Source organism: Bos grunniens, chromosome 17, assembly GCF_055505025.1.
Source record: "Bos grunniens cultivar Pamir isolate PY7600 chromosome 17, Bosgru_T2T1.0, whole genome shotgun sequence".
Classification (NCBI taxonomy): domain Eukaryota; kingdom Metazoa; phylum Chordata; class Mammalia; order Artiodactyla; family Bovidae; genus Bos; species Bos grunniens.
The window spans coordinates 51,072,260-51,096,416 of NC_141181.1; the positions used below are offsets into that span (position 1 = coordinate 51,072,260).

The 24,157-nt window shown below is 47.6% G+C and overlaps 1 protein-coding gene across 2 annotated transcripts in view; it reads right to left on the bottom strand.

The window, feature by feature from the left end:
- Positions 1–19,387: 19,387 nt before the first annotated feature.
- Positions 19,388–24,157, bottom strand: part of AACS (acetoacetyl-CoA synthetase) — a 55,055-nt gene continuing 50,285 nt past the window's right edge. Inside the window, exon 18 of one of the 2 annotated variants that reach the window (XM_086347272.1) lies at positions 19,388–19,751. In XM_086347272.1, the coding sequence (XP_086203398.1) occupies positions 19,668–19,751 (84 nt within the window). In that variant the 3' untranslated portion in view covers positions 19,388–19,667. Of the gene's footprint in view, positions 19,752–21,223; positions 22,461–24,157 lie in introns of those variants that run through there. The other variant, XM_086347271.1, reaches the window with a different exon arrangement.

Here is a 24,157-nt window from a genome sequence, read left to right on the forward strand (position 1 = left end):
ACACACCGCTAACAAGTGGCAGAGCTTAGATCTGACCTCCATCAATCTCTTTTCTACTCCCACCCTGAGTTTCTCATGTCTGTGTGATTTACAGGACAGAACTCGCCTTCCATCCCTAGAGGTGGATGCTCTGAGCGTGACATCGGCCATGGGCTGATCTTGAGGTCAGGGCTGCCAGTCCACCTCCACCCACAAGTGCCCCATCAGCCTCCAGGGCCACCTTGCCTGGTGCCAGAAGTCCTCTCTCCCTGTAGAAGCGAGGCCTAATTTCCAGAGCTCCTCGGGAGAGCTCATGCAGCTGAAATGAGAGGCTGGAAACGCTAAGTATAACCGCTTGAAGCAGTGCTGACAGCTTCTTGCTGAACGAAGGTCCTGATTATATAACGAGGCTGCCTGGGGAAGGAAGCCTGGTGCCTGTTCAGATTTTGCAACAAAAAGAAAAGAAAGAAAAAGGAAAAACAAATGAAGAAAGTTAAAACTGTCCTCCTTAATCAGTCTTTGGGTAAATATTTATTGAGCCCCTACTTTGCACTAGGCGCTGTTGTGGGTGCTGGGGATGTGACAGAGATTCAGACCAAATTCCCTGCATGGGGAAAGCTGACATTCTAGTGTGGGGAGAGAGACTATAAACCAAATAGATTGGCAAAATATATAGCAGGTCGGATGAAAATAAGTACAAAGAAGAGAAATAAAACAAGTAGAGAAAATATTTTTAGAGTGGGAGGGAAGGGAGTCAGAAAAAGCTTCCTTGCAAAGATGACATTTGAGCAAATATTTAAAAGAGTGAGAAACTGAGCCACATAAGTGCTGAGGGCTGAGCCTTTCAGTCAGTGGGAACTGGAAGTGCAAAGGCCCTGGGGTTGAATGGTGTTGCTATTAAAAAGGCGCAAATAGAGACCCATAGTCCAGACTGGGAGCATCGCAGACACAATGGACAGAAGATGATCACTGCCAGCAACCTGAAAACAAAAGCTAATGTGGTTGGGTTGGCAGGGACTAGGAAATGACTTCTGAAGGGGAGGAAGAATGAGAGATGGAGAGTGGGGGGAGTTGATTCATTCATGCATTTTGGGGGTAAGCAGAATTCTAAGATTCCAGCCCTGTATAGTCTCCAGGACTGTGAATATGCTGGCTTTGACTCCTGGAGTATTCCTATGATTAGGTTATGTTATATGGTACAGTTGATTTTAAGAAAGGGAGCTTGAGACTTCCCTGGTGGTCCAGTGGTTAAGACTCCTCCCTCCCAGTGCAGGGGGCCTAGGTTCAGTCCCTAGTTGGGGAATTAAGATTCCCCCATGCCAAACAGTGAGACCAAAACAACAACCAAAAAAAGGGAGATTATCTTAGGTGACCCGTTAAAAGCAACTGCTTCTTCCTGAAGGCAGATATTTGAAGTGAGAAAGGTTCTTCATGGGCTTTGAAGTCTCCAACCTCATCCCCTGCCATTCTCTTCCTCTCTCTCTGTGTGGTAGCCACCTGGCTTTCCTTCTCATCCTCAAACACACCAAGCTTCTCACCTCAGGGCCTTTGCACTTGCTGTTTCCTCAGGCCCAGATCCTCACATGCCTGGTCTCTTCACATCTTTCCAGTTTCTCCTGAAATATCACCTTTCTGAGACCTTTGCCAACCACCCAGGGACTTCCCTGGTGGTCCAGTGGCTAGGACTCCAAGCTCCCATTGCAGAGGGCCTGGGTTCGATCCCTGGTCAGGACACCAGATTGCCCAAGCTGCAATGAGAAGATCTCGCATGCCACAATTAAAAAAAAAAAAAGACCCTGCATGCTGCAACAAAGATCAAAAAATCCTGCATGCTGCAATGAAGACTAGGTACAGCCAAATGAAAAAATTTTAAAAAGCCTTCTCCCCCTACAAATCTATTTATCTGCCTTTTTTTAAATCTCTTCATAGCATGTATTATTCTCATATTTTATTTGATTTACTCATTTACTTGCTGCTTATCTTTTCCACTGGAATATAAGCTCCAATGCTGCAGAAACCACGTCTTCCTCTATCTCAAAGAGTTTAGAACAGCTCTTGGAGCATGGAAGACACTCAATAAATACCCGTTGACTGAATGATCGGAAAATTCCTCTGATTAGTCAGTGGTTGTTTTTATTCCTTCCAAGAGGTGTGGGGAAAGGACTGAAAAAGGAATAATTCATGGAAAAATGAAAATCCTAAGCTATAGCGAGACAGTCATTTGCATAATGACAAGCATCTGATTTTTAATATAATTCCACCTCCAAAGTAAAATGTTAGCTATTCAAATGAAGCCAGGCCCCATGAAAGGAGTCAAACAAACAGGAATCACAAGGATGGAAATCAAAATCCTTCTGTGGCTGACTCCCCCCCATCACAGAACAATTTTAGTTTTTGCCATCTAGAACTTGCCAGCTATTCCAAACACTGTTAGCTATCTAATCCAGCACCCAGCCCCAACTTCTTTCTCCCTGACCTCCTCACTCTAAGATGGGAAAGTCAAATAGTCATTTTCCCAGACTGTCTTGAAGACCTACTTCTGTCCAGTGAGATGAAATGGAAGAAATCTAAAGATAATCAGGGAATGCCTTCACCTCCCAGAAATAGGAACAGAGGTTACTGATCAGGCCGTAGCCCTTCTTCCTGCTTTAAATGTCACCATGATGGCTGGAGTTGTAGCAGCCATCTTGTGACCATGAGGAGAAGGCCCAGAGAATCAGAGATTAACCTTTACATTAGTGAGCAGCTTTATCATCATCCAAAGATGAGTACCTCTAGAATTCTTGAAAAATGAGAAAAGTAAACCCTTATTAAGCCACAATAGTGAGGTTTTCTGTTAGCTCCAAGCAAAAATCATTTCCTACCATTATACCAGCTGTGTGGTTACAGACAGATCCATGTGAGTGAACAAAATTGTGTCTTTTGTCTAAGCAGTTTCATATCCAGGCTCTGATTTTATCATCACAACATTCCTTAGAGTTTGGATGAGCAGACTCTAATTTCCCCATCTGGTAGATAAAAACTCTGAGATTCAAAGGGTGAAGTGACTTGCCAAGCATCACACAGCTATGTGTTGAAACTTGAGACTCAGAACTACAACTTGGACTTCCAAATTCCTAGTTCAACACATGGAAAGACAAGAACCTATGATATAAAAAAGGATCCCTTAAAAGAAAACATTCATTGTAAACCTCTGTTTGATGGCTTTAGACCAACAGAAAACTGTCATAAGCCAATTAGAAATCCAGGACCCAAGTGGTCCAATCTCAGAAGAGTACAGTCAGCCCTCCACATCCATAGGTTTTTCCTCTCCAGATTCAACCAATCATGAATCCACGGAGGCAAAACCCGTGAATTTGAGGGCAGACTGTATTCACTCACTCTACTAGGTCATTTTAGATACAAGACTTGAGCATCCAAGGATTTTGGTATCTGCAGCGGCTCCAGGAACCAATTTCCCTCAGATACTATATTGTGGTCAGAGTAACACTGTCCATCAATCATAAAAAAAATTCCTAAATAACTCAAGGTCCTTATTTATTTTTTAATAACAACCTCCCGGTCTCTCTCTCTCTTTTTTTAGGTGAGAAGAAGGGGGGTGCTATGCCATGCGACATGCAGGATCTTAGTTCCCCAACTAGCGACTGAACCCATGCCCCCTGCAGTGGAAGTGGGGAGTCTTAACCCCTGGACTAATCAGGGAAGTCCCAAGGTCCTTATTTACTTTTACCATAAAGGATGGTTCACAAAAATATTTCTTAAAATTCTCTTTTCCTCCTGATCCACGTTCCTCCGCCTTCACACATCCTCTCCTTCCTTCAGACTCTCCTGAACCCTCTCCCAGACTCCCAGGTCTTTCTCCCTGAGCCAGTTGTTACTTTATTATCTCTCAGCCCCAAATCCATCCTTCTCTGCCCTGCTTCAGGACACTGGAGCTGGCCCCAGGAACATTTATTTTCTTTCTTTCTTTCTTTCTTTTAACCTTTTGGCTGCACCCTGAAGCCCGAGGGATCTTAGTTCCCCCACCAAGGACTGAACCTGCACCCCCTGCATTGGAAGGTGAAGTCTTAACCATTAGACCGTTGGTGAAGTCCCTCCATGAGTATTCTCCTCTGACAGCTGGTAGGACGTTAGGCTCTGTCCATAGAGGGCAGAAGGTTGGCAGTCCCACTCTTTCATTCAGAGCAGAAGCCCAGCTGCTCTCACACCAGCGTCAGCAGTGCTCTGGGTCCTGTCCTCCTTGCCTGGCAGCCTTGAAGGGTGCGCACCCTCAGGCCACACTCTCCCCACCCAGAGGGTCATTTACAGAGAGCAGTTCACACCCTCCAGCAGTGGGGGATTGTACACATGGACCAGCCACAGCCTTCACCTCTGACACCTCTTCAGTCCAGCAGACTCTGTTCTTGTGGGCGCCAGACCCTCTTTTAAGAATATCAGCCCCTGGGAGGAGGCAGGAACTGTAATCCCTTCATTATCCCCTTTCCCTCTTCTGTTCCTTTGTACCTGCTACTTCTGGACCCCCTAGAGTCTTCTATTATCACTTCCCCTCTTTTTTTTTTTTTTTTTTTCAATTTGGCCACACCTCGCAGCTTGCAGGATCTTAGTTCCCTAACCAGGGATTGAACTTACATCCTTAGTAGGGAAAGCAGAGTCCTAACCACTGGACTGCCAGGGAAGTCCCTTCTTTTATCCCTTTAGTTCATTAATCCCCTCTTCCTGGTTAATGATTCTTTGTAGTCAACATTCCCAGTTCAAATTATTGATGACATTTCTGTTTTCTGGTTGGACGTCGATATAGAACTAGCTGTGGGAATGATTCCAGGACACAGACCCTGAAATATGGGTTTCTGAGATTATGTTGGTCGTGTCCTTGGGGTTGAGGGCACTGCAGGACATGTTGGCAATGTGTAATATATACACCCATATTGTTATTTAGTCTCTAAGTCAAGTCTGAAACTCCAGTACTTTGGCCACCTGATGCGAAGAGCTGACTCATTTGAAAAGACTCTGATGCTGGGACGGATTGGGGGCAGGAGGAGAAGGGGACGACAGAGGATGAGATGGTTGGATGGCATCACCGATTCAATGGACATGGGTTTGGGTGGACTCCGGGAGTTGGTGATGGACAGGGAGGCCTGGCATGCTGCGGTTCATGGGGTCACAAAGAGTCAGACACGACTGAGCGGCTGAACTGAAGTCAAATCTGACTTTTGTGAACCCATGGACTGTAGCCTGCCAGGCTCCTCTGTCCATGGGATTTCCCAGGCAAGAATACTGGAGTGAGTTGCCATTTCCTCCTCCAGGGGATCTTCCTGACCCAGAGATTGAACCCACATCTCCTGAACTGGCAGGTGGATTCTTTACCAGAGCGACCAGAGAAGCCCATATACACATTTAGGGCTGTGTACTTGTTTTATCCTTTCCCCCTCACAAGTAGATCACAGATCCAGACATTATTTCAGGTAGGGATGTGATTCCCATGAAAGTAGACACAAAAGCCTTTAGGTTTTATCTTTTTGTCTTCCCAAACTCCCAGTTCTTTGGTTCTAGGATCATAAACTCAAATGCCCACATGAACCAAGCTAAGTAAAATAAATGAGTTAAACAGGGCAGGTGCAGGCCAGTAGGGAGTGGTAGGGACTGTGGTAAACTGAAGGAGTCACGATTTGCTTAATGGCATTCAGGTTTCATTGTTTTTTTAATTTTATTATTTATTTATTTTTGGCTTTCTGAGTCTTCGTTGCTGCACATTTTGTTGTTCAGTCAGTAAGTCATGTCTGATTCTTTGCGACTCCCTGTTGCTGCACACAGGCTTTCTCTAGTTGCAGCAAGCAGGGGCTACTCTTCATAGAATAGCTTAGTTATCCAGCAGCATGTGGGATCTTCCCAGGCCAGGGATTGAACCTGTGTCCCCTGCATTGACAGGTGGATTCATAACCATTGGACTACCAGGGAACTCCCTAGATTTCATTGTTAAGGAGCAATCCTGGGGAACAGGTAGGTGTGTCCCCAGATTGACTGAGACTTCAGAAAAGCATAAGGGAATCAAGGCTCAAAATAGAAATAAATTTGAGCAGTAGAGAAAAGAAAGGGAATTACTGTGGGAGATGCCTGTCACCTGGATCTTCCGTTCTGCATTTGGGGAATTCCCACAATCTGAGTCTTCATAAAAAACAGCAGCTACCTCACCTCATCAATGCCAATTGATAATTTTTAAAGAATTAAAACTAAAACTCTGAATGCTTGTTATTTCTTCAACACACACATATATTCTGTGATTTAATTCACACACCTCTAGGGGAGCAGGCACAATTATCATCCCCATTTTACAGATGAGCAAACTGAGGCACACATGGTACCCAGGAGTGCACAGATCACAAGTGACAGAGCCTGGATTTGGACCCACTTAAACTGAGAGCCAAAGAATTGATGCTTTCGAAGTGTGGTGCTGGAGAAAACTCTTGAGAGTCCCTTGGACAGCATGGAGATCAAACCAATCAATCCTAAAGTAAATCAACCCTGAATATTCATTGGAAAGACTGAAGCTGAAGCTCCAATACATTGCCCACCTGATGCGAAGAGTGGACTCATTGGAAAAGACCCTGATGCTGGGAAAGATAGAAGTCAGGAGGAGAAGGGGATGATAGAGGACGAGATGGTTGGATGGCATCACTGACTCAATGGACATGAATTTAAGCAAGCTCTGGGAAATGTTGAAGGACAGGGAAGCCTGGTATGCTGCAGTCCATGGGGTGGCAAAGAGTTGGACACAACTGAGTGACTGAACAAGTCTGGCTCCAGAGCCTTTGTGCTTAATGCCTTGCCTACCTTCCAGTAAGGGTGTGAGAGTGTGACAGAGCTTGACCAACTAGGCTTTGTGAGGTTTTTTTGTTTTGTTTTTTAATGTGGACCACTTTTAAAGTTTTTATTGAATTTGTTTTGTTTTGATATTGCTTCTGATTTATGTTTTGGCTTTTGGCATGCAAGGCCTGTGGGATCTTAGCTCCCCAACCAGGGACTGAACCCACAACCCCTGCATTGGAAGGCAAGGTCTTAACCACTGGACCGCCAGGGAAGTCCCTTGACCAACTAGACTTTGAGTTGAGAACTCCGGACCTGAAGAAGCAGAGACAGGAAGAAGCTCTCCTGGTGGTGGCAGCAGCAGCCAGTGTCCAGAGCACCAAAGTCCAGCAGTGCTGACCTCATCAGGCTGATGTTGCAGCACACTCCTCTCTGTCTGAACATCCTCACTCATTTGGGGAGTATATTTTTTCAGCTTCTCAACAACTCTGTGAGCATCGTTGGCATTGTTTCAGTAAATTCCTTTTCAGCCTGAAGCAGCTAGACTCTGTCTCTGCAGCTCACATCCGGGTACCCTGACTGGCAAGGCTTTGTTTGATGCACACCTGTGCTCTGTGGTTGCTGCACTTACAGTAAGCTCCCTCCAGACTTGAGCTTCTTTGAAAGAGATTTCTGGTCTTTGTGACTCACCCATTGCAGATTCAGATGGCCCTGGCTTTCCAAACTCTGAGGCCGTTCCAGGAAGAGACCGAGGCTGCAAGGTAAACTCTGGCTATGGAATAACCACACCTGTTCTGGGGACAGCGGCCAGGACTGCAGACGATAGTATGGTTTGGACTCAGTATCTTGAGCTGATCCAGATGAGGTTGTTTTTTGTTTTTTTTTTATCACATTTCATCATTATTAAAAATTAGCTCTGTCATTAGCACACCAAGCTATTGACTCAAATCCATCCCACCATCTGGAAGGGGCTTCTGCAAACAGCATGGGGCCCAGATGGATTTGTTAGGAGAGTTGTGAGCAGAGATCAGCTGAGAGGGAGGGAACGACAGAGTGAGAAAGAGAAGCAAAGTGACAGACAGAGACAGAGGGTGAGGAAGAGAAACAAAGTGGGATCCACTTGCCATTTGCCCATTTCATAGAGGTGGACACTGAGTCCCAGAAGAGGTGATATGAAAGGGGCGATGTGACAAGCTGGCCTGAGGCCAGGCCTTCTGATCTCATAGCCTTCTGAGGTAGACCTGCTCATGCACGCATGATCAGTAATGATGCCCTTTCTCTTCTGAGAGGAGAACCCAGATTTTCTTTTGGGAAACTATAGCTCTCTTCTTTGGGTCAAGATATTTAGACATGGATCACCCCGCCCACAAGTGGCCACATGACCCAAGTCTGGCCAATCAGATTCACAGGGAAGATTCCAGGATAAGCATGAAGTTTCAACCAATGGGAGTCCGACTTGGGAATTTTGCTGGAACTTTTGGGAATGTTGTATTCCTTGCCCCTGGGAAGTCCAACCTGTTAAAAAATAACCCTGGTGTATTAGTTGGGTAGTTTGGGAAGCAGACGCTCAGATGAGGTTAGGAGAGAAAGAGATTTCTTGGCAGTGACCCCTGTGAAAGACAGATGTAATGGGAAGCAGGAGTGGAAAGAAGCTTTCAGACCATCGTGGAGATCTGACCACACAGTGCAACAGCATAAGCACTGGGAAGAAATGACTAAGCCCTAACCTTACCACCACTGGCTGGGACCACCTGGGATCGGCAAGGCCTGGCCTCAAAAACTCGGGCAGACCTTGAGGGAGCCACGTCTGGGGGCTGTCAGCTAACTGCACTCCTGGTGCTGATGGCAGACTCCTCCTGGAAAGGAGACCTATAGCACGCCTCCTGGTGGGGACACATGAAACTGCGGGTGGACTTGCCCAACAGTGACTCCAGTGCAGAGGACAGCAGACCCTAGGTGAGATGCAGGGAGAGCATTGAGAATATTGTTTGAGTTCCTGGATCCAGCCATACTTGAAATCCATCCTTGGGCTTTTCAGTTGCAGTAAACAATAAAGTCTTCCCTTTTCAGATATGCCAGAGTTCTGTCCCTTGCACTCCAAGACTAACATTCTTAGTCAAGTCAGCTTCTTTAAGTTCAACAAGTGAATATCTTAGTTAACAGAATCCCACTGAAACATCTTCACAGATCAAACTGTCTGAGCTGGAGACCATAGCTGTTGGGTCAACATGTTCCATCCCTTTAGCCCTAGTGATTGGGTCAAGGATTGCCACAGAGGCTGTTATGATTGAGCTCTACAAATTTTAGGAAATTGCATTCACATTCCTATCTCCAAAACATTTTCAGAAATTAACAATCAAGTGGTTAAAATGCAATGCCAATTTTTTTTTCCTCACTGATGGTCTCTTATTAGGAAGTGGATAATTACATTTTTCAAAGTGTACAGTTTGGGGCTTCCCTAGTGGCTCAGTGGTGAAGAATCCACCTGCCAGTGCAGGAGACACGGGTTCAGTCCCTGAATCAGGAAGCTCCCACATGCCATGGAGCAACTAAGCCCGTGTGCCACAACTATTGAGCCTGTGCTCTGGAGCCTGGGAGGCGCAAGGACTGGAAGCACATGGGCCCTAAAGCCTGTGCTCTACAACAAGAGAAGCCACTGCGATGAGAAGCCCTCGCATCACGCGTAGAGAGCAGTCCGTGCTCTCCACAACTAGAGTAAAGCCCACGCAGCAACGAAAACCCAGCACAGCCAACAATAGATTTTTAAATATATATATATGTATACATTTTTCTTTGAGATTCAATAAATCAATTGAAAGTAGTGGCCAAGAGTAGGGGCCATAGGCACCACCCTGCTGGGTTTGAGCTCAGCTCCAGCACTTTCTGGCTGCATGACCTTGGGCAAGTCACCTAGACTTTGTGCCTGTATTTCTTCATCTGTAAAATGGGGGACATGATAGCATCCACCCCAGGGACCTGGCAGGAAGTTAGAGTTACGGCCTGTAAACGTGCCGAGGATAGTGACTGCCATGTAATGAGTGCTACATATAAACATCATCCTCTAAAATGTTTTTAACATCACCCTTAAATGTTTCCGTTTTCCCAGATTAGACCTTGGTACAGAAACAAAGACTGGTCCCCACCCCTCAGCGGCTTGGAGGGAGCCGGTGAGCAGACCAAGGGGCCACCACCGCCTTCTGTTTGTCTTCCTGTGAGGAAAAAATATGCAAGCAAAGACAAAGCTCTCTAACCCAATTTGAGCATCTCATTACAATTACATAATGCTATTTGCCGGCTTTGTGTTCTATTTGGCAACTTGTTAAAGTAATTGAACAAAATATAACTAATGAACAATTATAATGAAGTTCATAATTAGGTCCTTGAAACACTTGATATGGAAAATATTTCAGATGCTTAAGAAAAAAAAAAACAGTACTCAAGTGAGGTGAGGCAGATTCAGAAATCGGAGAAAGCTATGGATGCTTTCTCTGGTTTGTAATGAAGAAAGTGCCCCCAAATCATTGTCTGACATCGAGAGGCTAATTTAAATGAGATAGTGGATATGAGTGCCTAGCCCAAGGCTTGACACATAGTAAGTGTATGAGAAATATTCGTTCCTTCTATCCTTCTAGCAGGAAGGTCAGTGAAGGGTAAACAGTGTCATCTCTTGCTGTCTATGGGGTTTTTTTTTTTCCAATTTTTATTTTATTCTGGAGTATAGTTGATTTACAATGTTCTGTTTGTTTTAGGTGTACAGCAACATGATTCTGTTACACACAGACATGTATCTATTCTTCCTCCGGTTCTTCACCCATATAGGTTATGACAGCATGTTGAGTAGAGTACCCTAGGCTTTATAGTAGGTCCTTGTTGATTATTTTATAGACAGTAGTATGTCTATGTCAGTCCCGACCTCCTCATTTACCCCTCTTCCCCACACCTCTCCCCTTTGGTAATCAGATGTTTGTTTTCTAAGTCTGTGAGTCTGTTTCTGTTTTGTAAAGTACTTCATTTGTACCAGATTCTAGATTCCACATCCAAGTGGTATCATATGATATTTTCGGTTCTCTGTCTGACTTACTCAGCTTAGTGTGATCATCTCCAGGTCCATCCATGTCACTGCCAATGGCGTGATTTCATTCTTCTTTTTCCTACCGTCTGTGTCTTATGGGGCCTCGTGGGGAACTCAATAGTGAAGAACCCTGGCAGACCCCCACTTCAGCTAAGGGATCACTCAGTATAACAATGTCATTGTTTATCCATGTTGTAGCAAGTATCGGAATTGTATTCCCTTTTATAGCTAAATAATATTCCACTGCATGGATAGGCCACATTTTGTTTATCCATTCATCTGTGGGTTTTTTTGTTTTTTTGGCTATAGCATTCCACTTGCAGGATCTCAGTTCCCTAATCAGGGGTTGAACCTAGGCCACAGCAGCAAAAGCTGGGAATTCTAACCACTAGGCCACCAGAGGACTCCCTGCAGTCATCTGCTGATGGACATTTGGATTGTTTCTACCTTTTGGCTGTTGGGAGTAACGTTGCTATGAACAGGACTTCCCTGGTGGTCCAGCGGCTAAGACTCTGTGCTCCCAATGAGCGAGCGGGCCTGGGTTCAATCCCTGGTCAGGGAACTAGATCCTGCATGCCACAGCTAAGACCCAGTGCAGCCAAATAAACAAAAATAAATAAATTTTTTAAAAAGGAAAAAGAAATCCTTCCTTAAAAAAAATATTCCTATGAACATTGGTGTACAAATACCCATTTGAGTCTTTGCATTCAATTCTTTGGGGAACATATCTAGGAGCAGAATTTCTGGGTCATACAGTAACTCTATGGCTTCCCAGGTGGCTCAAACGGTAAAGAATCTGCCTGTCACTCAGGAGACCCTGGTTCGATCCCTGGGTCAGGAAGATTCTTTGGAGAAGGGCATGGCATCCCACTCTAGTATTCTTGCCTGGAGAATTCCATGGACAGAGGAGCCTGGTGGGCTACAGTCCATGGGGTGGCAGAGTCAGACATGACTGAGTGACCAATATTTTTACTTTCACATGGTAACTCTATTTAACTTTTTAAGGAAATGCCAAACAGTTTTCCAAGGGCCATTTTATATTCCCACAGCAACGCATGGGGTTCTGATTTTTCCACATCCTCACCAAAAGCTCAATTTTTGTACACACATAGATAAACTCAAGTAAAAACCACACAAATCAAGACACAGAACATTTGCTACACCCCAGAGGCCACCCTTGTGGGCATGCGTATTGGTAAAAAGCTCCGCAGTAGCCAGGGCTGACAACCATACCCTCAAGTCCTCGAAACTCGCTCTCTGGGAAGGCTGGCTGATTCCCAACCTAAAAATAAACCTCAGGTCTGAAGATGGAATATTAAAAATGACACTGTCACCTTGACAGAGTGGCTAATAACGCCATGGCAGGCAGAAGCCCATCGATCATGGGCTGCTGCCTTCCGCTGGGAAGCTGAGGAAGACTCTGGGACGCAAAGGGGAATACAGATCGGATTCAGGACACGATGGAATGGATGCCCGACTGTCCGTGCCCCAGCACGGAAATTGCCACCCGCACCTCCCCAGACCTCTCTGCCCAAACTGCAAACGTGAAATCTAGCAGCCAGGCATAAGGGCTGACCTCCTCGAATTCAATTTGCAAGGTCAACCATGCAAGAACCCAGGCCTAATAGAATTGTCACATCTGCGTCGCAGTCATTTACAACGTGCTCTTGCTGGGTCTGAACATGAAAGCAATTATGTGATACATACTTTGGCAAGAACCAGAAGTCCCCATCAGAGGGAGAGAGACACTGTGGAGTCAGAGTTTTGGGTTTTTTTTGTTTGTTTGTTTTAAAGAAAGAAGTAACAGGAAAAAAGCCATAAAAACACATTCATTAAGAAAATTTGAAAATTTCCACTTCTCCAGAAATCACATATGAAGACCTAAGAGTCAGAATTCTTTTGAAAGCTCCATTGTCTTAAGAGTATAAATATAGCATCCTCTGAAAAACCCACAATTTCAATCAAGCTGGAATAATGGGAAGGACCATTCACAGAACGTTGTCTTTTAAAATTTCATGACACATGAATTGATTCTCCTCCAAATCTAATTAGAGGCTCAAGCATATGAGAGGGTTTGTGATGGCGTCAAAGTGACTTGGAACTGTACATGGCAATTGATCTTTTTCACTGGAGTGTGATTTTTTTTTTCAATCAATCTAGACAGTCAGGAACCACCCCTCCCTAAAAAAGAACTACCCAAAAAAAGGACCACATAATGAGGTTTGGTTTATCAAAAGAGGGATTCTCCGTATTCTTTCGGGAGTCCTTTCCAAAAGGCTCAGCCGTAAGGTAGGGACCAGCATCGGAAGCCAGTCTGCCTGTGCGACCTTGGGCAAGTTCCTTGAACTTGGTGCTTTATTCCCCATCTGCAAAATGGGGATAATGATGCTGTTGACCTTCCAGGCTCATAGTCAGGATCATGCCCTTGGAACAATGCCCAGCACATTCTAAGAACCATAGCAATGCTGGCTGTTATTAGCATCAGCCAGCCTAAGGCTCAGACAAATGGCTCCAGCCCCTGAAGCCGTGGTCCTGAGTCCTGTCCATTGTAGAAGGACAGCGGGACAGATCGCCCAGCAGGAGTCACAGCCCTTGGCCACCAGGACAGCCCAGACTGATAAGAAACAAGCTCATTGCCTTTGGCAACTGGTACCTGGTTCAGCCGTCCGTACACAGAGGGGCCCCGGGCGGTCATTATCAAAGCTGCAGGCGCACCGTCTGCTTGATGCGGTGTGACATTCATCAGCCCCTTCCAGCCCAGCCTGCATGGGAAATGAACACCAGCCACCTCCTCCTGCATGCCTTTTCTCAGTTCCCCGTTACCACCAGTGACCCATAAGCATCACTACATGCTGAGGCCCTACATGGGGACCACTGACTGGGTCACAGAGGGCATTGTCCCAGCTCTCCTGGGACAATATTTCTATTGCCAGGAAAGGGGCTCTGGATGCACACTGTTCAGGGAGGCTACAGCCAAGTTGCCTAGAGTCAAACCCCAATTCTATCCCCTATTAGCTTAATGACCTCAGGCAAGTTAACCTTGGTACTTTAGTCTCCATCCTGAGGAAACAGGGGTCATAAAAACATCTTCTTCACGGGGTAGTTGTGTGGATTGAAGGAGCTGATACTTTGATCACCTAAGCACGCAAAGAAGGTTTGTTGTATGAGTGCTTTTTTTATTTGTTTGTTTTTTGTGTTTTTTTTTAGTGTTCAGCGTACATGCTGGAGTTTGTAGAAATCTAGTTTAGTTCTCAATAAACTAAATGAATTGCTTCCATGAACCCCCACACCCCTAAGGACATCAAGTTAATCTCAGTCACATGTGGGGGTTCTCCTCTCTCTCCAGGGTCATGCATAACTCTGGGCAGGAGTGTGTCTGGCCCCAGGAAGGGAAGAGGGGAACATTTTCTCAGCAGCATCTCCTGCCACCATGGTACACGCTGAAGTGGCTCCCTTGCTCCCTGGATCAGCTCTGGTAGAGCCTGGGATGGTGATGATACAGACCTTGGAGGGCTGCTTGGGGTCAAATGAATGGATGTCAAACACTTAGAATGCTGTCCCACCCGTCCATGCTAGATGGTTCATCTGTGTGAGCAGTATGACCACTTGATTTCCAGAGAAGCTGGGAAATCTCCCAATTTCTAAATTAGATAAAGAATAAAACGTGGGGACTTCCCTGGTGATCCAGTGGTTAAGAATACCTGCCAATGCAGGGGACACAGGTTTGATCCCTGGTCCAGGAAGATCCCACATGCTGTGGGGCGACTAAGCCCATGTACCACAACTACTGAGCCCATGTGCCCCAGAGCCCATGCTCTGTAACAAGAGAAACCACTGCAATGAGAAACCCATGCACTGCAACTAGAGAAGGCCCCTTGATGCAACTAGAGAAGCCCACACACAGCAGCGAAGACCCAGCACAGCCAATTTTTTTTTTTAATTAAAAAACCAAACAAAACATGGGAGTCGAACAAGACGTATCTGTAGCCTAGATCTGAGCCCTTGGCCATTGGTTGGAGATGTCTGTTCCTTATTGCCAAGTTTAGAACGATAGTCTCATGTTACAGATGGAAAAGCTGAGGCCCAGGATGGTCAAGAAGCTTTCCCAGTATGACCCAGCTGGCCCAGCCAGGACTCGAACACAGACAGTTGGCTCCAGAGCCAGTCCTTTTATGCCTGTGCTTCCTACTAATGGCTGTCACCATAAGACAGAGCAGCCTCCTGCTGTCCCCAGCTTCCCTCGGGCTACATCCGACCCTCGTCTTGCATTCCCATCACCAGCTTTGACCCTATTTCAAAGGAGCTCTGGGGGCTTCTCTGGTGCTCCAGTGGCTGAGACTCTGTGCTCCCAATGCAGGGGCCCATGTTCCATCCTGGTCAGGGAACTGGATCTCACATGCCACAACTAGGACTTGGAGTGGCCAAATAAATAAATAAAAATTTTTAAAAAATAAACAAGTTCTGATTACTACTGCTATATAATTACCCAAAATTTAGTAGTGTAGAACAAAACGAATTTTGCTATGTATCATGGATTCCACGGGTCAGGAATTCAGGCAGGGCTTCACTGGGTGATTCTTCTGTTTCATGTGGTGTCAACTGAGGTCACTTGATGACATTCGTGTGGCAGAGGGCTGGTCCAGAGGTCAAGGCTGGCACCACTCATGTGCCCGGTGCCTTGGCAGGGATGGCAGTAACACTGGACTCTGCTGGAATTTTTGGCCAGAGCGCCTCCATATGGCTTCCCTGACGTGATGACCTTGAGGTCATCAGATTTCTCCACCATCATGGGAGAAGTGTCAAGAAATATTCTGCCATTTTTCTTGAACTACCACAACTCCTGAGACCCCTCTCTTCCTAAAGGAAATGCTAGCTCCAAGAATACTGCAATTTCGTAACATGGATTTATCCCAGACAGAGTTGCCTCTCCCAAAAGGTGACCTGCCTCGCTTCAAATCTGGCTGATGCTCAAAACCCAATTCTGGTGTTTGCCATCTGCACAAATAAGTCTCATTTGTGTTCATTACACACAAACATTCAGAACCAGAGAAACAAATTTTTTTTTCATTGAAAGTCTATTTGGGAACTCTTCCAGCCAAGATCCAGGTAATTCTTGAATTCTCTAGCCCTCCTACAACAATGCCTTCATGTCCACCCACCTTCATCTGTGAGATGATCGCCACGGGCATGGCTCGTTCAGCTGAGAATGAGGCAGGACCCTAAGCTTGAAATCCAGCAACAGCTCTTCTCTCTGACCATGAATCCTGCCACTTCACAGATGCCCCGTAACTGCACTGAGTGGCGGCGTTAGCATCATCAGGAACCCATACTCACTGTCCCCTCTACCGTCAGCACCCTGATTCTCCCAGGAGGGACCTCGCCTTCCCCACTCTCAGCCCAGGTGGTCCCCGTTGGGCTGGCTCCACACTCCAGCTGCAGGGGTGGTCACATGACCCAGCTGAATTACGGGGTCACTGTAGGGCGTGTATACTACAGATGGGGGTCCAGATTGGCACAGCAGGATGGGCTTCCAAGGAGAGGGGGGTGGGCATTTGGGGAGTGGAGAACTTCAGGGAGGGAGACAGGGTTTGACCTGAGCAGTTCTAGCGCCTTTGTTCACTGGCGCTTTCGTGATTCCTGTCTCCAGCCTCACTCCTGCCTCCCCCAGCCACGGCAGGTGGTTGTTTCTCTTCATCCCACATCTTGGGTGAGGAAACTGAGGCGAAGAACAGGGAAGTGACTGGTGTGACGTCAAGGGGTCAGAGGGGGTGAGGAGACAAGGAGGAAGAGGTGAATGGGAGAGAGAGGACGGGAGGGGAGGGAAGGCGAGCAGGGGCCCCAGGTGAGGGCTGGAGGAAGAGTGGCAGTGTGCCAGCCCCCCAGGAGGGCTGAGCCCACCTCCCACGTAGCTGCAGCCTCCCCCAGGCTGCAGAGGGCTCAGAGTGGCGGCATCTAAATGTCAATCCAGCATCTCCCAGAACAAACATTAGATTTCAGAGCTTTACTTTGCAGAATTTATGTTATGGAAAAAGAGTACATGTCTGCCCACCACACTCCCATTTTCTTAATCTGGAAACCTATGTCACCAGGACCCAACTTGTTTTCTGAGCAGCCTGAAATTCTGTGGTGCAGAGGAGGACTCCAGGAACAGGGAAAGAGACACGGGAGGTTAGAGAGACTCTCCTAGAGAAAGAAGGAAGCAGGGAAGAAAGGGAAGGACTGGCCCCTGAGGAAAGATGAAAAGAAACGGAAGGGCTGGTTGCTGCTGCTTCTGCTTCTTAAAGGAAAGCCACATGCTCCTTCAGGACCCATCTCTCTCACGCCCAGTCCCAGTAACTGGGAGCAGTTAGTTCCACACCTGCTGGCTAGTCATGTGACCCAGGCTTAACCAATCAGCATATTTTCTCCTTCTGGCCACAGTGATTGGCTCAGGTTTGGGCATGTGACCCAAATAGTCCAATGAGTTTCAACACAAGAATTCACCTTCGAACTACTACAGGGGGGAAAAATGTTTCTCCTCTCTCAGCCCTGTGAGGACATAAGCCTGGAGTTTTAAGTATTCATCCGTCCCCGTGAAAGGAGAAGCCACCTGAGAATGTGGTCAATACAGAGGAAGGTAGGGCTGATATGCGGGCAGAGGACACTGATGACATCATGGAGCCCCTGGATCCAGCCATACCTGAAGCTAGTCCCAGCACTTGAGGTTTCAGAACTGTGAGCCAATAATACCCTTTTTGCACTTCAGCCAGTTTCAACTGGAGTTTCTGTTACTTGTAGCCAGGAAAATCCTGAGTTGTGATTGAAAAAGCAAGTGGATGCCAAAAAGAATGAGACCGCACTAAGCAGGTAAGTGGTGAGTACAAATGATGAGACCAGCAAGCTCAAAACCCAAAAAATGAAAAACTGGGTCCAAGCTGTGCCTTCGCCTCTCTCCAAACCCAGCCTGACTCGTGATTTACAGTTCAAGTTAAGGAAAGAGAGAGTAGGAGGAAGCACGGGGAGGGCGTCCTGAGATGAAGAAGTCTGGAAATTGTTCCAGGGCATAATGAATTGACTAACAACTGCTTCTCCCCTGGAAGTCATCTAATGAAATTATGAGACCATCCACTTACCGCTGTGACGGCCAAGAGCGCGCTCCAAGATGATCAGCTGTGACAAGGAGCCAGTGCTTAGCTCATAATGTGTTTTAAATAACGTCTAAACGGGCTTTTGCTTTTCTGCTTGTGACAGCCTTCAAGGTCTGGGGACAAGATGGCAGCAGGCATTTAGAACGAGTTTATGCTGATGTCTGTGGCAGTTGTGGCTCAGAGAGAACCTCGGCTCGTCAACGCAGTTCAGGCTTCCTGGCTGAATCCGACAGGCTCCCCATCACCCTGGCTGTGTGTTCAACATCTATTTGCTTCATGAACCAAAGCATTCTTGTGATCTGTGCACAAGTGATGCTTGGGGTGACAAGGTGGGGCGGGGGGCGGGGGGAGGGCAGTTCCTTTTGCTCGCCTGGCAGGGGTGGTAGGGATAGGTTGCTGGGTGGAGGGAAGACTTTTCCAGAAATCAGCTTGCCAATTTTCTCCTTCCCTCCTCTCTTCTGTCACTCGTGGGAGACGACCAGGGGCACAGAATATGGCAGCCCTGCCAGGCTGCCCTGCAGGTCCTAACACTCCCTTGGAGCTGCTGCCGGGACACGTGTGCTGGGAGCTGGAAGGACAGGAGCCGGGAGGACGGCTCAGTGCAGCTGGCCGGCAGGAGCTGGGGTTTTGAAGAGCGATGCTCGGGCCAAGGCTCTCCACAGGAGAGCCGGCACGGCAGGGGATGGAGTGACTGTTGTTCCAGACCATCTGTCTCTCGTTAATGAAGTTGTCCGGCATGGCTTATTAATAAGGACGCGTGGGCTCAGCCAGCCTGGGACGTCTTGCTAGAACTAAAGGGCGTGGTGATTAAGCTTTAACGACTCCTCAGACACAGTCAGTGTGAAGTGGGTTCCAAGCAGTGGGCCATAGGAGAGGGCTGAGGGGTCCCAGGCCTTACCTGAGCCCTGGGAGGGAGGCTGGCAGGCCGGCAGACCGGTCATATGGGGGTGGTCAGCAACCAGGGGTCCCGACTGCTCACTCTCCCAACTCAGGGCCCATAGTTTTCCTTCCTGACGACCACTCGCCCTCCTTCCTCCCCCACAGCACCCTCCCTGAGTTTGCAAAGCCAGGTAGGCAGAATAATTGCCTCCCCCGGCCACTACCCCCAGCAAAGGGTGCCTACATCCCAATCTCCAGAACCCGTGAAAACATTAGTTACATGGCCAGCAGGCGTTGAAGGCTTCAGCTGGAATTAAGCTTGCTAATCAGTAGATGTTGGGGTTCCCAGGTGGCTCAGTAGTAAAGAATCTGCCTGCCAACGCAGGAGAGGCAGGTTCAATCCCTGGGTTGAAAAGATTCCCTGGAGAAGGAAATGAAAACCAGCTCCGATTTTCTTGCCTGGGAAATCCCATGGACAGAGGAGCCTGGCAGGCTACAGTCCATGGGGTTGAAAAAGAGTCGGACACGATTTAGCGACTAAACAACAATCAGTAGATGTTAAAATAGGGGGAGTATCACGGATTATTCAAGTGAGCCCAGTGTCATCACAGAAGTGGAAGAGGGCGGCAGGGGTGGCCTACACTGCAGGCTTTGAGGATGAGGAGCCCCCGACCCAGGAGGCAGGCACCTCCAGAAGCTGGAAGGCAAGGGCGCCTCCTAATGCCTCCAGAAGGAACAGTGCCTGCTGACACTGCTTTCAGCCCAGTGAGACCTGCCTTGGATCCCCAGAACTATAAATTCGTGCTATTTTAAGTGTGTGGTAATCTGTTCCAACAGCGACAGCAAACTAAAACAGGCATTCTTCGGAGATGTGGCCAGTTCTGTCCAGACCCCTGCAATAAAGTGAGTCACATGAGCTTTTGATTTTCCAGCGTGAAAAAAGATTCATGCTCAGTCATGTCTCTTTGTGATCCCATGGACTGTAGCCCGCCCAGGCAAGAATACTGGAATGGGTTGCCATTTCCTCCTCCAGGGGATCTTCCTGACCCAGGGATCAAACCGTGTCTCCTGCATCGCAGGCAGATTCTTTACTGGCTGAACCATCAGGGAAGCCCTCGAACAAAGGTTGTTTTCACTATATCGTAGTCTGTTAAACTGTGTGATAGCATTATGTCTAAATAATAATCCATGTACCTTAACTAAAAAATACTTATGGCTAAAAAATGCTAACTGTCTGAGCCTTTAGCAAGTTGTCATCTCTTTTGCTGGTGGAGGGTCTGAAGTCCTGGAAGAATTACCAAAACGTGACACAGAGACAAGAAGTGAGCAAACAGGACCAACAGATTTGCTCAGCGCAGGGTTGTCACAAACCTTCAATCTGTTAAAAAAAACAAAAACAAAAAAAAACACAGTATCTTCGAAGCACAATAAAACAGCTTACAATAAAAGGAGGTCTACAGGGATTTCCCTGGTGATCCAATGGTTGGGACTTCGCCTCCCATGCAGGGGGTGTGGGTTCGACAGGGAGCTAAGATCCCACATGCCTTGTGGCCAAAAAAAAACAAAACATAAAACAGAAGCAAAATTGTAACAAGTTTAATAGTTTAAAAATGGTCCATCTCAAAAAAAAAAAAAAACTTGAAAAAAAAAGAGGTCTGTACACAAATGTAATAGGCCTCGCTTAAAAACTCTACCAGCTCTCCAGACTCTACCCCACCTCCCCAGTGCAACACCCGCCTCTCCCACAGCAAGCAGTAGCCTGTAGCCAGTTCTGGCCCCTGAGGCGTAAGCAGGTGTGCACTGGGTGGGGTTTCCAGAAAAACCATTGTTTTCATGATAAAAGCTGAAAAGGGACAGGCTTTTTGCCTCTCACTCAGTCCTCATCTTGCCTGGGACACAGATGGGAGGCTGGAGGTGGGCAGCCCCATGGGAGGACAGTGGAGCCCAGGAGATGGAGGAGCTGGGCCCCTTCAGCCCCTACACCCACTCAAGAACAGCCTGCTTTCAACCTCCCATGACGTGAGAAAAATAAGCCCTGCTGGGCCCAGCCTGGTTGCTATGACACAGAGCCAGACACCATCCAAGGGACACACGTGTGGTCTTGAAAAGGTGAAGGAGTGCCAACCAGAACCCCGGCGGCTCTGAGCTCCAGCAGAGTCCAGGGTGAGCATGTCTTCCCTTCTGGGGTGTGACCTCATGTTGCGAAGGGCTCTGGGGCCATTTGATCACCAGGCAGGTCCGCTACATACCAGGGGCCCAGGACACGCTCCCACCATCTGGACCAAACATCTTGCTGGCCCATCAACACCAGCTTGACACCCTCAGATCCAGCACCCACTGCAGAGAACACACGAGCATGCCTGTGTGTGCGTATATACATATATGTTTATTGCATTAAATGCCTCGTAGCAATCTGCCCTGTTTTTATAATCCACAAGAGAAGAAGGGTTCAAGAAAGTTTTCCACTGTGCTCAGTTTTAAAAAATACAAAAATGAACATTATGATGACAGGAAAGTGTTAAGAGGCCGAACTGACAAGTACATTCAAAAGTACATCTGGCTGCTGGTGTGCGGGTCCTGGGCCCTTGGGCAGGGCTGTGCAGTAAAGCCATGTCCCCCGAAGCCCAGCAGCTCTGCCTCGGCAGGGTCCTGTGGGCAAGGACCCACCACCTGGAGCTTGCCCACATTCCTGAGTGACACCCCTCATGGGGTGGACATTACCCACACCTTCAAACGCCCACATACCACACACTTAATTAACATTAAAAACATTTAAACCACTCAAAAATCCATGAAATAAAGAGATCCTATTAAAACATGAAACCCAGTCATTCTCTAAAGGCAACTGGAGCTCTCTGTCTGCCGAGGGGTGCCAGGGCTGGGGTAACACACGGCTGCCCCAGGAGCTGCCCGGATTCCATCTGTGACACATAGATGGGACAGCGGTTGGCCCAGGTGCTGACGATCTGCTGTGAGATGCTGTAAAGTCACCCTGGGATGGGTCCCCTGATGGGCAACACACCACAGTAGCCAGACGGGCCCTGAAGGATGGCAGCCAGAGCTGGGAGAAGATCAAGGGGAGAAAGAGATCAAAATGGACCACAGCATAAGGCTGCAAGCTGGTTGATCCCCAGAGCTGAGCTGACACAGGATGCCCACCAGCCCTGGACAGGGGACCAGGCATCAGCCGTAATGGCACACATGCAGGTGACCCCAGGTCATCCCTGCAAGTATGCAAAAACACACACCCTCCAGGATCACTGAAGGTCAGGATCCCGCAACGGTGGGGGAAGACTCGGGAACCCACAAAATGAACCTGCAGGACAGAGAATGGTTCTTCCCTGGGCCTACGGACTTGGCTTGAACCCCTTTCCAAAGAGCCGTAGGTTTCTAAGGAATTTCTTGAATGTACAAAAATGACGGTACAGGCGCATGTGGCTGAGGGACATGCTAGCCAGCTCGGCTCAAAAGTCCTGCAGCTGAGGGATGTCCCGGTACAAATCCAGGGTCTCGGGATTCGAGAAGGCCCCTCGGTGCTCCACCGTCTTCCCAGCGATGATGTGCTTCACAGCCACTTCCACCTTCTTGCCGTTGAGGGTGTACTGCCGGTGGGGAGTAGGCAGGGGAGCAAACAGAAAGACTGTTTAGACCCAAAGAGGAGGGACTTCCTTGGCAGTCCAGCGGCTAAGACTCTGCACTTCCAGTGCAGGGGACCCAGGTTCAATCCCTGGTCAGGGAACTAGATCCCACATACCATAACTAAGACCCAACACAGCTGAATAAATCAATCATTAAAAATAAATATTAAAAAAAAATCCCAGAACATCCTTGGTGGTCCAGTGGTTAAGACTTCACCTTCCAATGCAAGGTGTGTGGGTTCAATCCCTAGTCACGGAGCTAGGATCCCACATGCCTCAGGCCCCCAAAAGAGCAAAATATCAAATAGAAGCAATATTGTAACAAATTCAATAAAGACTTCAAAAACGCTCCACATCAAAAATCTTAAAGGAAAAACAAAGAAAACCCAAAAGGGAAAAAAAATTCCTTAGCTCTGATATCTGGGTACATCCAAGCCAAAAAAACCATGACCCGAGACTCTGAGAGCAAGTCTTTCTCAGTGGGTGACTGGGCAAGTTCCTTAACCCAGGTTTATCTCCTCATATGTAAAATGGGACCACAGCACCCAGCCCAAGTCTGTGAGTTAACACGCACACGGCTCTTGGGTGTGACTATTACACTGCATTTTCATTATTTATATTTACTTTCTTATACTGTATTATAATAGAAAGGCTAGCTTATTCCAGGACTGGACTGGCTTCCTGTGATTCCATCCCTAATCACTAAAAAGTGAGCGTCATCCAAGAGCCTCTAGAAACTTCCATCTTCCCCCAGAACCGTCATCTGAATGAATGGGACACTGCTTTTCCTATAATCGGACTCTCTCCAAATGTTCAAAGCTCCCTCCGAAATTCATAGCATGTGTGTTTCATCTTTAACTCCAATGGGCATTTGGCAGCCATGCTGGCGTGTTTAGGGGCCAAGAATATTCTGGAACAAATACAGTTCTTTAATAAAGCTGCCACTGCTCTGATCTCTCCCTGCACTGGCACTTTTCCTTCTTTTTAACCTGAGATGTAATTAAAATTTATTCACTGAAAACCTCTGTCAACGTGTGAACTAATTACGGATCTGAGTGCAGGCTTACGAGGGACTGCCTGTCACTGGGGTGCCGTCAATCCCTCTCACCCAGAAATGCAAGCGTCTCGTGCGCTTTCTGTGCTTCTAAGCACTAAAGCCCCAATAATGGCTCATGGGAGCTAACGACTTACATCTTCCATCGGCTGACAAAATAAACAAGGTGTTGTTTTAGAAGAAATTCCGCTCCTGCTTCCTGGTGAGAAGGGCAGGGGGGAAGCAGAAGTTCCCCTAGCTCCTGCTGGAACCCCTCCTCTCCCCCACCCAGGAGGTAAGTCAGAGCCTCCAGTCAGGATGGGCCAGTACATCAGCCGTGACCAGGGATGAAGACCTGCTGGGACCAGGGCAGTTGTGGCCACCGGGCCTTCCAGCCAGACAGGGCTTCAGATGCCCATTTACATTCCCCTAGGTGCGACCAGATCCCCAGCTGGGACCTTGGCCATGGCCAGCCCCAAGCGCCATGGCCCAGCAAGAGCCTCTATGCCAGCCCGGAGACACAGGGTGAATCTTCTCCTAAGTGCTTCAGTAGTTTGGACCGCAGGGATCTGAGAATATGAGGGTGCCTGTAAAATCTCCAGGGACCCAAGACATGACCTCATGGGCC